The following is a 12,383-nucleotide window of genomic DNA, read 5'->3' as shown; positions in this document are numbered from 1 at the left end:
CTGGAAGAGAAGCAGGAGAGGAGGCTGCCGCGGCAGGCCGTCACCTCAAGGTGAAGGGTGACGTACCAAAGCCGTGATCCGGAGGGACCCGGCAGGCCCTTCCCGCACCCGAGCTCACCGGAGGGAGGAAGAGAAACGGAAACGGGGAGGCGGGTGGAGGCCTAGGACTGCTCGACACCCAGCCCTGGAGATCTGCTCCGGGAGCACGGACCTACCTCACATGATGCTCTGGAGGACCGGTGGGGTTGGAAAGCAAAGACAGGCGGAGCACTTGGAGAGACTTGAGGTTCCTGCCACTCGCGCAACACAGGGATCCACATCCGGCTGCTGTGGGATGAAAGAAAGGCGGGCAGTCTGAGAGACTTCCTAACAGCGAGAGAGCTGCTAAAGGGGCAAGGGTTGCACAGAGCTTGCCGCTCGGGAGAAAGCACAGGTGCGCAAACCTGTCCGGGTGCACTCTGCCCAGCAGGTGGGGGAACTTTTAGGAGCTCCGGGCGCTCCACCCACCCTGGCTGCCTACGCAGCTCCAAGGCCCCCCACCGTGATGTGACTGATAACACAACACGGCGGCCTGCTGCACCTTCCTCCCCCACCAGCACCGGCTCGCAAACCGGCTGCTCCCCTCCATCGCGCCAGGCCAGCGACAGGACGGCCCCACCTACGGCAGCCACGGGTGCAAAGCACAGAGGCTTCTCCCCGCGTGCTCCGCAAACTGGCCCTGGCGGTGGACACAGGCACTGCGGCCGGGAAGCGGGAAAGACCTCTTCCCTCCCGCGGGCACCAGCGCCGCCCCCGTGACCCCTGCCTGCCATCACCCCAAGGGCTGAGCAGCTCCAGAGGGAAAAGCTTCTGGGCGCTGTACAGGGCGCCACCTACAAATACGAAACGTCAAAGCCAAAGGAACCTGGTAACTGGACTCGATCCATCTTTGTGAGAGGGATCCCCACATAAAAATCAGAAACATGCTCATGGAGCTCCAGCAAAAAGTTGCCCCTGTCTCTTGGGCATAATTCTGTCTCTGTCTCTCTCTCTCTCTCTCTCTCTCTCTCTCTGTCTCTCTCCCAGGAGCACTTTGGAGGCCTTGTTCTGAGAGGGATGCTGGGGCAGCCCAGCAGGAACGGGCACAGCTCTCAGATCCACCCCGGCCAGTGCCAGGGCAGTCCCACACGGGGCCTGACCGAACTGCAACGGGGGGACGCCGCACGTGTAACTCCGCAGGAAATAACAGTGCCGCACGCTAGCCTTCCCATGAATGGCTAGTGGCTAGGTGGCTCCACCGATACCAGGTGACGTCCACATCCCGGGCCTTACCTCCGTGGCAACCTTTTTTCCCCGTGAACCTTGAAAGCAGCACATGGAAAGATACTTACTACCAGTCTCCACCATCTCACCTCTCAGTTTAGGCTCGATGTTCCTCTATCACATCTTCTCCTCTTCGTTCCAGTTTTCTGGGCGGGTTGGTGTTCTGAGGGAAAAAAAAAAAAAATTGACTCAGAGTTGGAATGAGATGGCAGGGGGTAGAAGATTCTGTTTAAAAACCATCAGTAGAACACAGACATCCGACAGTATGGGAGGACAGATTCATAGATGGCATGTCCGATAAGGGGTTGATGACATCTAAAATACGTATGAAGTGCCCACGCACCTCCACACAGAAAAAGCAAATAATCCAATTAAAACATGGGCAGAGGATCTGAACAGACACTTCTCCAAAGAAGAAATTCAGGTGGCCAACAGGCACATGAAAAGATCCTCCACACCGCTATTCCTCAGAGAAATGCAAATTAAAACCACCATGAGGTATCACCTCACACCAGTCAGGATGGCCACCATCGGGAAGACACACAACAACAGACGGTGGCGAGGATGTGGAGACAGGGGAACCCTCCGACACTGCTGGTGGGAATGGACATCTCAGCTCAACCATTGTGGAAAGCAGTATGGAGGTTCCTCAGGAAGCTCAAAATAGAAATACCACTTGACCCGGGAATTCCACTTCTAGGAATTTACCCTAAGAGTGTAGCAGCCCAGTTTGAAAAAGACAGATGCGCCCCTATGCTTATCGCAGCACTATTTACAAGAGCCGAGAAATGGAAGCAACCTAAGTGTCCATCAGCAGGTGAATGGATAAAGAAGACGTGGTACACATTATACACAATGGAGTATCACTCAGCCATAAGAAGGAAACAAATCCTACCGCTGGCAACAACACGGATGGAGCTAGAGGGTATTATGACTAGGCTCAGTGAAAGAAGCCAGGTGGGGAAAGACAAGTACCAAGGGATTTCACTCACATGTGGAGTATAAGAACAAAGAGAAACTGAAGGAACAAAACAGCAGCAGAATCACAGAACCCAAGAATGGACTAACAGTTACCAAAGGGAAAGGGACTGGGGAGGATGGGTGGGAAGGGAGGGATAACGGTGGGGAAAAAGAAAGGGGACCTTACGATTACCATACATAACGTCTGTGTGGGGAGGGGTGTTGGCGCATAGGGAAGGCATTACAACACAGAGAAGACAAGTTGTGATTCTATAGCATCTGAGTACGCTGATGGTATGTAATCAGGTATGGGGTGGCGACTTGAAATAGGGGGGAATCTAGTCACCATAATGTTGTTCATGTAATTGTAGATTAATGATAACAAAAAAAAAACCTGACAACAAACTATCACCTCACACCAGTCAGAACGGCTTGTACCAAAAAACAAGAAATAACAAGACCAAAACCCTGGAGTCAGAGCAGCTGGATAGCTGCCGTATGTGCTCAGCTGTGCAATGCTAGGGGCTCCGCTCCCCTCAGGGCTCAGATTGGAAAAACCCGACAGGGAAGAGGAGGTGGCCCAGTGACTCCCCGTCGCCATGTCGAATGTGGCAGCGTAAGCTCCACTTCCGCCAGAGATTCTTCCTGGCTCTCTGAGCACTTGCAAGGCAGCACGATAGGGTGTAGTTAGGGGGGGAATTTCCCAAGCCTAGAATTTTAATTTCCTGAGTATGAGCAGTCTTTATGCTGCTCTGACTACAATGGAGCACAAAGAATGTCTATGCAGCAGGTCCCACTTCTGAGTGACAGCACCCACATCACCCGTTCGCAGCTGCCTCTGGTGACCAAGATGAGAACTAACTGGATGTTACTGGGAAGTTTTGACTGTCAAAGAAAGTACAGAAGTTTTTGAGACACGTTCTCCATCCACTCTCTGCATTTGCAGTGACACAGAGCAGGGAAATGGGATGAGGTTCATGCCACTGTAAAATACACTCAGCCTAAGAAAAGCCCACTTTATACTTTAACTTCATCTACATGCTGTTCTGCTTCTTCCAGCCCCTCTATCAATTAAGGAACATTGTAACCACGATGGGAGAGAGACCTGAGAAGGGCAAATGAACCTAGGGTGATAAAAAATGCTGAGATCTGGATCAACACAGTCCCCTGAATAATTCTACTCTTAAGACAAAACTTCAAAGGAATTAGGAATCAGCTGTATGCAGCATGCCTTACACCCAGAGCTACCCAAAAGGCCCTTAACTGCGCCTCCTCTCTCAGGACACCTGCACTCCCGTCTGGGTGTGTACACTGTCTGACATTAAATGAACCTTCTTGTTGCACAAGCCAACTGGACTTGTCTCTGAACTATTTACCCTAAGACAAAAACCCTCTGACCTCCACGTCCAAAGGTAAATGTCTCTGTCACTTCGCTACTTTATTCAGCTTTCTAGTTTTATAATCCTTTTCTCTCTCCCTGTTTTATTTAAGGCCAATGGGGAAGCAGTAGTTCTTAGGACATAATCTCACTCCATCCAGTGCTCCATGGCTCCCCAAATTCTGGGACTGTAGGGATATAATTCTCACGCCGTACAGATCAAGTGGACACCAGGTGCCAGGAGTTGCCAAGGAACATGCCCTGTGCCAAGCAGCAATTCAGTGAACTTTCTTTTCTCCCTCTGCTCTGCCTTGCTCTCTGCTGCCTGCACAGCTGCTGACATTCGCTTTCTACTCTTGCTTTAATGAATTCCTTTCTTCCTGGCACACATTTGACCTGGTCGAGAATTCTTTCCCTATCAGAGTCAAGAACTGTCCCTGATTCGGGGTGAGGTTTCACCTAGTACCCAGGGAGAGACCTGCCCAGCAACACCAGCATTCAGCTGCTGCTGTATAGGAGAGAGACCCACATGGGCTGAGTCCACACCCACAGCCACATCCCTGGAAAAGCAGGTGAGGCCAGGCTTCCACTCCTAACCCAGGGACTTGGGCTCCTGAATTCTCTCCAATTCCCCTTTCCCGTCCGTCCGTCCCTGGACAGTGTCTGCCACTGCCGCACCTTCTATAGCACTGAAGTCCATCTGGCTCTCTCCAGGTCTCCCCCAGGACTCCAAATAAAAATACTTGCTATAATTCCTATTTTAATGAAAAAATTCAATCCACGATCTATAGAGGCAACAACAAAACATTTCCTAGTACAAGCTACCGCCCGCATCTATATTACTAATGCTAGCCATCACTACCAATCTCATATTCTATGGACAATGGGCTATCACAAAAATGTATGATACCATGGCATCTATCATCATTACCACAGCCATAGCCATAAAACTGGGAATAGCCCCATTCCACTTCTGACTTCCAGAAGTAGCACCAGGAACCCTGCTGTCATAGGGCATACCACTATTAACCCGACAAAAAGTCACACCCATCTCAGTTCTGTGTTAAATTTCACCCACAGTTAACATAAACTTGATAATACCTATGGCAACACTCTCAATTTTAATTGGAGGCTGAGTGGGTCTAAACCAAACACAATTACAAAAAATTACAGCTAACTCCTCAATTGCCCACACAGGTTGAATAATAATAATAACAACATATAACCCAACTATTACTATTCTAAATCGCCTAATATATATTATAATGACCCTATCAATATCTGTAATGCTAGTATACAACTCATTGACAACAACCGTATCTTTGTCTCACCTATCAAATAAGACACTGCTAGCTACAACCATTATGCTCACAATCCTATCACTTGGAGGCCTTCCACCATTATCCAGATTTTTACCTAAGTGCATGATCATTCAAGAACTTAGCAGAAACAACAACATAATATTGCCAATAATAGCAGTGACAGCTCTACTAAACTTGTATTTTTATATGCACTGACATACTCCACAACATTAACAATATTTCCAATAACCAACAACATAAAAGTGACAATTTGAAACTATGGAACACATAAAATTAGCCCCACCCCTAAATATTCTATCCACAATAAATACTTCCACTAATTCCGACCATATCAATTCTAAACTAGAAATTTAGATTACACAGACCAAGACCCTTCAAAGCTCTAAGCAAGTATAAAACACTTAATTTCTGATCCTAAGGACTGTAAGACTCTATCCTACATCACTTGTATGCAAATCAAACACTTTGATTAAGCTAAATCCTCACTAGATTGATGGGATACAAACCCATGAAACTTTAGTTAACAGCTAAAAACCCTAATCAGCTGGCTTCAATCTACTTCTCCCGCCATAAAAAAAAAAAAAAAAAAAGGTGCCGAGAGAAGTCCCGGCAGAATTGAAGCTGCTTCTCTCAATTTTCAATTCAGTATGTAAAACACCTCAGGACTTGGCAAGAAGAGGACTTTACCTCTATTTTTAGATTTACAGTCTAATACTTATTCAGCCACCTTACCCATGTTCATCAATCGTTGATTATTTTCAACTAATCACAAAGACATCGGCACATTATACCTTCTTTTTGGCACTTGACCTGGAATAGTGGGACCCGCTCTAAGCCTCCTTACAGTGCTGAACTAGGCCAGCCTGGGACCCTCTTAGGTAGTGACCACATCTATAATGTAAGCATAACCGTGCATGCCTTTCTAATAATTTTCTTTATGGTGATACCTATTATAATAGGGGGCTTTGGAAACTGACTAGTGCCTTTAATAATTAGTGCCCCAGACATAGCATTTCCCCATATAAATAATAACATAAGTTTTGACTCCTCCCTCCCTCCTTTCTTCTTCTCCTAGCATCCTCTACAGTCGAAACAGGAACTGGAACCCAGTGAACCGTATATGCCCCCCTTAGCAGGTAATTTAGCACATGTAAGGGCCTCAGTGGATTTAACCTTTTTTTCTCTTCACTTAGCAGGTGTCAATTCTAGGGGCTTTAGTAACTGCATCACAACTATTAACAACACAAAACCTCCCACTATAAGCCAATATCAAACTCCACTACTTGTGTGATCAGTTGTAGTTACAGCCGTACTCCTACTACTGTCTCTACCATGTTCTAGCTGCCAGCATTACTATGCTTTAACAGATATCAACCTAAACACATTTTTTGATCCTGCTGGTGGAGGGGATCCAATTTTATATCAACACTTATTCTGATTTTTGGTCACCACAAAGTATATATTTTAATCCTTCCTGGCTTTGGAATCATCTCTCATATTGTAACCTACCATTCTGGGAAAAATAACCTTTTGGGTATATGGGCAGAGTCTGGGCAATAATGTCAATTGGCTTTCTAGGCTTCATTATATGAGCATATACATTTACAGTAGGCATAGACGTTGATACACAAGCCTCTTTTACATCCGCCACTATAATTATTGCAATTCCAACAGGTGTGAAAGTATTCAGTTGATTAGCAACTCTGCATGGTGTAAATGTAAAATGATCCCCAGCCACATTATGGGCCCTGAGCTTTATTTTCTTGCTTACAGTAGGGGGCTTAACTGGTATTGTACTACTTAATTCACCATTAGATATTATTCTTTAAGATACTTACTATGTAGTACAGCCCATTTTATTATGTTCTCTCCATAGGTGCGGTTTTTGCTATTATGGGGGGATTTATAGATTGATTTCCTCTATTTTCAGGATATACCTTCAACCCTACATGAACAAAGATTCACTTAACAATTATATTTGTAGTTGTTAATATAATTTTTCCCCCCTCAACATTTTCTCAGACTTTCAGGAATACCACATTATTCTGATTACCCAGATGCTTACACAACATGAAATACTGTGTCGCCCAGAGGATCCTTTATTTCACTAACTGCTGATAGTTTTTATAATCTGAGAAGCTTTAGCTTCTAAATGAGAAGTGCACATAGAAGAACTAACTAATACCAATCTTGAATGATTACACAGCTGCTCCCCACCTTACCATACATCTGAGGAGCCTGCCTTTGTCAACTTAAACAAACAAGGAATCAAACCACCAAAAAATGCTTTCAAGCCAATATCATAACCTCTTTCTCAATTACTGAAGTATTAGTAAAATTTACATAACTTTGTCAATGTTAAATTATAGGTCTAAGTCCTTCATACTTCCATAGCATGCCCCTTTCAACTCAGGCTAAGGCCTTGGGAGCCACAAGCCTAGAGGGAGAATGAACTCGATGCTACCTGACATTTACCCCAGGAAACTGACCCTCTGGCTGGGCTTCCCGGTGCTCATCAGGGTCTGTAAGTAACGCCAAGGAGAGGGGGGCCAGGAGATTATGTGCGCTGCAGGCCTCCTCACCTCCTCTGTCCAAAAGCTACCCTCTGTTTTGATAGCACCATGGAACAAAATATTAACTCCTATACTGTACTTCATTATTTAATTTTCTAATAGCATGTACCAGATTGGGTGGCATCAGCAAGCAGGAATGACCACTTCACTAAGTAGCCTGCCTAGATGGCTGCACGACAGAAACTACCCACTCCTACACCCACGGATGCATGTATATTAGAGCAGCCCAAGTTCACCTCCACAGAGTGCCAGAATACACGCAGTGTGTCTCTCCAACACTGACCCTTGTCAAAGGACCATAATATTTGTTCTTAAAAAAACTTTACACCAAAATACATACAATAAAATGCACAAATCGCAAAGCTCAATGAAGTCTGATGTATGTACACACATCACCATCGCCTAGATCAAGATATCAAATATTCTCATTTTCTCACCCCTCACCTACTTCAAAGACATTTTTGCCAAGGAGGCATACAGATGGCCAACAGACATAAAAAGATGCTCAATATCACTCATCATCAGGGAAATGCAAGATTAAATCCTATGAGATGTCACGTCGCATTAGTCAGACTGTCCAAAATCCAAGAGACAAAAAAATTACAGGTGTTGGCAAGGATGTGGAGACAACAGAATGCTGGTGGGACAATGGCTGCAAGTTGATGCAGCCACCACAGAAAGCAGGAGGGAGGTTTCTTAGAGAACAGCTGTGCTCTCTGTAATGCTATCGGATTAGGAAGGACACTGAATGGTGGCTTGCTAAGGATGCTAAAAGAACTTACCTACCTGCCTCGTGTGACCCTGAAGGTAGGGAACAGCAGATGTTTACACAAATGGATCAAGTAGAACTTTCATGAGTTGACTTCAAAGTTGTTCCCTGTGGAAACCTTATAGGGAAAACAAAAATGTCACTAAGAGGGTGAACCTCACCCACTGGGCTTCCCCACTAAGAAGGGACAGTCCACTAGCAGATGGCTTTTTTGGAGGCAGGGGCAGTGGGTCACAGGGGAAGCCCTGATTTGCAGGCAACCTGCCAGGTGGAAGGGGGTGGGGAAGGATGCTCTCACCTATGACTATGCATGCTCCAGGGGCCTCCCTGCTGAGGCCAATCTCCCCAGCAGCCCGCCCCAGTCTCCCCACCTGACTTCTCTGCTAGGCAGTTATGGAAAACCAGCTGCCTTCCTCAAGCTCTCCTAGTGCACAGGCACCCAGAGACACAAACACTGTCCCAGGCCGCACAGTGCTCTCACACACACCACACGTGCAAGAGCTACCGCGCACACACACAGACACACACACACACACGCACGCACACACACGCAGAGGGCAGCAGACACCACAGCGACACACTCACCAGTGGGCCAAGCCGCCAACACGCAGCCGCAGGTACCTTGACACACTCCCTGGTCTACTGGCCTACTCCCGCGCTTACCCGTTTGGGAGCACAGGAGACCCCCCGAACCCCGCGGATGCACCCTCGCAGCAGCCATGCCCACGTACCCACGGACCAGACATCTGAACCATTACCCGAAGTCAGAGAAGCTGGCAGGCCTGGGGAGCTCCTGGCTGAGACCCAGTCACCTTCCTGGCTGGGTAGGTGCATGCGCTGCCCATTGCTTTCCAATGCCCACCCACAGCTTTCCACTTTCCTCCCAAGGACCATGCAACACCCCCAAACTCCCTGATAGAAAAGCCAACATGGGGGTGGCTACTTACTATGAACTGAGGTTGCTGCAAGGCGGCGAGGCCTGCAAGGGAACCAGGGAACCGGGTCCCTGGCAGGGGGGCCCCTGCTGGCGGTGGTACGAGTCTGAGGGATCTCGCAGTGGAGGGCCATGAGCGCTGGTGAAGGCAGCAACATCGGCATCAGCGGAAGAAGGCATTGGAGGACGGTGGTAGCGGCAGGCGTCTAGGGCGGGTGTCAGCGGGAGGCACCGGCGGGCAGGGCAGGAGAGGGGCGGGCTCCAGGACGGTGGCTGCGCTTTGGTGGAGAGAAGCGGCGATGGAGGCCAGTGGCTTTGCCTGGCGCGGGGAGGGGGGGCATGCTGGGCATTGGCTGCGGGCGACTCCGTCCCCTTACGCCGCTGCTGCTCAGCCCCCAGAACCGACACAGTCACCAGCCATGGACGCTGCCCTCCCACTGCCAATGCTTCCGTCGCCTTGCCCTCGCCTCTGGCTGCGCACCTGCCAACGGCAGCCTCGGAAGTCCACCTCGGGCACAGACACCCGCCCAGCAGACGCCACGGCCCACCATGGAGCGCAGCCTGTCCACGCTGCCGCCCACTGGAAACCCTGCTCCCCGCCACCGCCTCTGCCGCCTCTCACGGCGCACCTGCAGATGGCGGGCTGGACTCCGCCCCCGGCCGCAGACCCCGCCGCCGAGGAGCAACAGCCCGCAGCTCCCCGCAGCCGACTCATTCCCCAACCCGAAGCCGCCTGCCCCCTGGGGATGGCTGCTTACGGTGAGCTGCCGCTGCGAGGCCAGGCCTGCGTGAGAAGGGCACAGGGACCCTGGCAAGGTGGGGCCCTGGAGCCGGCGGTAGGCAGCCGCTGTTGGAGGGCTCCGGCCGGCGGTGCAGGGCTTTCGCGAGCGACGGCGACATCAGCGGGAGGAGGCCTTGGCCGGCGGGGACGGTATGAGTGGGAGGCACTGGCGAGCGGCGGGCGGGACCAGGCAGGAAGCTTCCTTCTCTGCAGCAGGTGATGGCGCAGCTGGACGGACACGTGGCGGGCACCGGAAGTAGGTGGCGCTGGCCGGCAGGAGGAGCATGCGCAGCAGGCACTGGAAGTGGGCGGTGCTGGAAGGCGGGAAGAGCATGCGCAGCCTTGGTTGCGGGCAGACCCCGCCCCCCGTGCGCGGCGGGCTCCGGAACAGGGCGGCGCTGGTAGGTGGGACGAGTGTGCGCAGCCTTGGACGCGGGCAGACCCCGCCCCCCTCAGGCGCTGCCCCCAAGCCCCAACGACAGAGCACGCGCATCAATCCCACACTCCCCTTTCTGTGCAGCATCCATGTAAAATAAAAGATGGTATTCACAGAACCCAAGAATGGACTACAGTTGCCAAAGGGAAAGGGACTGGGGAGGATGGGTGGGAAGGGAGGGATAAGGGGGAAAAGGGGACATTACTATTAGCAGACATAATGTAGAGAGGGGCACGGGGAGGGTTGTACAACACAGAGAAGACAAGTAGTGATTCTATAGCATCTTACTACACTGATGGACAGTGACTGTAATGGAGTATGCGGGGGGACTTGGTGATAGGGGGAGTCTAGTAAGCAACGTTCCTCATGTAAATTGTAGATTAATGACACCGAAATTAAAAAAACAAAGACGGCATACAACAAAAATTTAGGAGCTCAAAATAAGTTAGCAGAAACAATATTCTGGGAAAATCTTGGTAGCCGGAGTCCAAGCTTCATGCCAAAGCCTCCTCACCATGTCTATATATATGGAGAAGCTGGAAGGATAGGATGGGAGGGTAAAATATGGGAACAGGAAACAGTACTTGCACTGAGCTGACGGAATAGACAAGTATACTGGACACACACACACACACACACACACACACACACACACACTTCCCCTAGAGAAACACACACACACACACACACACACTTCCCTTAGAGACACACACACACACACACACACACTTCCCCTAGAGAAACCTAGTCAAACAAAAAGGACTTAAAGGCCATTAGCTTGGGGTTGGTTTGGCCTGTCCCCACAACTGAGCAGGGCAGGACATGGCTCTAATAGGGCAGGGGGATGTTATCAGGCCAGCCCAGAAGGCTTGGAAACGGCTCTCTCAGGAAGCCAGCTCCACTCAGACAAGGCACACGGACGCCCACACATGTCAACAAGCATCCCTCAGAGACTTCAAGCCCCAGTTCAGTCCCTGCCCTCGGAAAGTATGATCTACAGGGAGAAGTCTCAACAAGTCCTGACCTGGTGGTGTGGACAGGCCACCAGGAAACTCAGAAGGGTGTCAGAAGGAAGTGAGGTCTGAGCCGGGCTTGAGGAATTTCTCCAAGTGAGACTCCAGGCAGAAGGGAGCCTGGACACAAGTGGTGTGTGTGGTGGGGCAGGGGCAGAGGCTACCACAGGACGTGGGCAGCTGTGAAAGGACTGAGGGAACCACTTTCAGAGGCCTCCAAGCCCAAGAGCAGACTCCCTTGGCCCAGTGGACAACAGGAAGGGAGTGGTATTTACTGCACATCCCTGGCTTGGCACCACCAGCACTGTCACCTCACCGAGTTGGACGCTCCCCCCTACACCCAGCTGCCTTGACAGAAAACACTGCTTCCTTGTTAGGCTGGATCCGACGAGGGTCAGAGAGGGCAGGTCTCAGGGAGCAAAGCGGCTGAGCCACCCATATGTGAGCAGAGCAGGACAGGAATGGTCAGCAGAACATAGGAGTCCAAGAACACCCCTGAGAAAGGCTGCTCAGCAAGGGTCCACCCCACAGTGCACAAAAGACATGGGGAGAGAAGGTCACAGGCATTCAGTCAGCCCAAACAGCAATCCGTCAGACACTCAGCCCCAGGAGGGCAGGGCCCCACACAGTCCCCCTAGGGATGACACCAAGAGTCCTAGCATCTCGGGTGACCCCACAGCCCTTGTCCTCTACCACTGCAAGCCCTGACCACATACATGTATGCCCAGCCTCGGTGTCCTAGACTTGAGCATAAGGATGGTCTTCGTGATCACTGCATTCCAGGTCCTCAGGACAGGGGCTGACACACAGTGGGGGCTCGGCAGGTATCTGATGAGTAAATGAACCCAAGTTAACTCCTTAAAGGCTGAGGCCGAGTTGTTCCTTTAACAATTAGTAGAGAACCCACTGTGTGCC

At 50.2% G+C, this 12,383-nt stretch overlaps 1 protein-coding gene and 1 pseudogene across 1 annotated transcript in view; one reads left to right on the top strand and one right to left on the bottom strand.

Moving 5' to 3' along the window:
* Positions 1-233: 233 nt before the first annotated feature.
* LOC130679807 (BRD4-interacting chromatin-remodeling complex-associated protein-like) overlaps positions 234-12,383 on the bottom strand; it is a 28,471-nt gene continuing 16,321 nt past the window's right edge. The window contains exons 3-7 of the mRNA XM_057489237.1: positions 9,997-10,333; positions 9,252-9,516; positions 8,322-8,422; positions 1,392-1,465; positions 234-327 (exon numbers count right to left, since the gene is read on the bottom strand). Coding sequence (XP_057345220.1) covers position 8,422; positions 9,252-9,516; positions 9,997-10,333 — 603 coding nt within the window. The 3' untranslated portion in view covers positions 234-327; positions 1,392-1,465; positions 8,322-8,421. The remainder of the gene's footprint in view (positions 328-1,391; positions 1,466-8,321; positions 8,423-9,251; positions 9,517-9,996; positions 10,334-12,383) is intronic.
* On the top strand, positions 6,024-7,884 carry LOC130679835 (cytochrome c oxidase subunit 1-like; annotated as a pseudogene).

This window comes from Manis pentadactyla, chromosome 12, assembly GCF_030020395.1.
Source record: "Manis pentadactyla isolate mManPen7 chromosome 12, mManPen7.hap1, whole genome shotgun sequence".
In the NCBI taxonomy this organism is placed as follows: Eukaryota; Metazoa; Chordata; class Mammalia; order Pholidota; family Manidae; genus Manis; species Manis pentadactyla.
The sequence above is the reverse complement of the archived record's forward strand: the minus strand, read 5'-3'. Positions and strand labels throughout refer to the sequence as shown.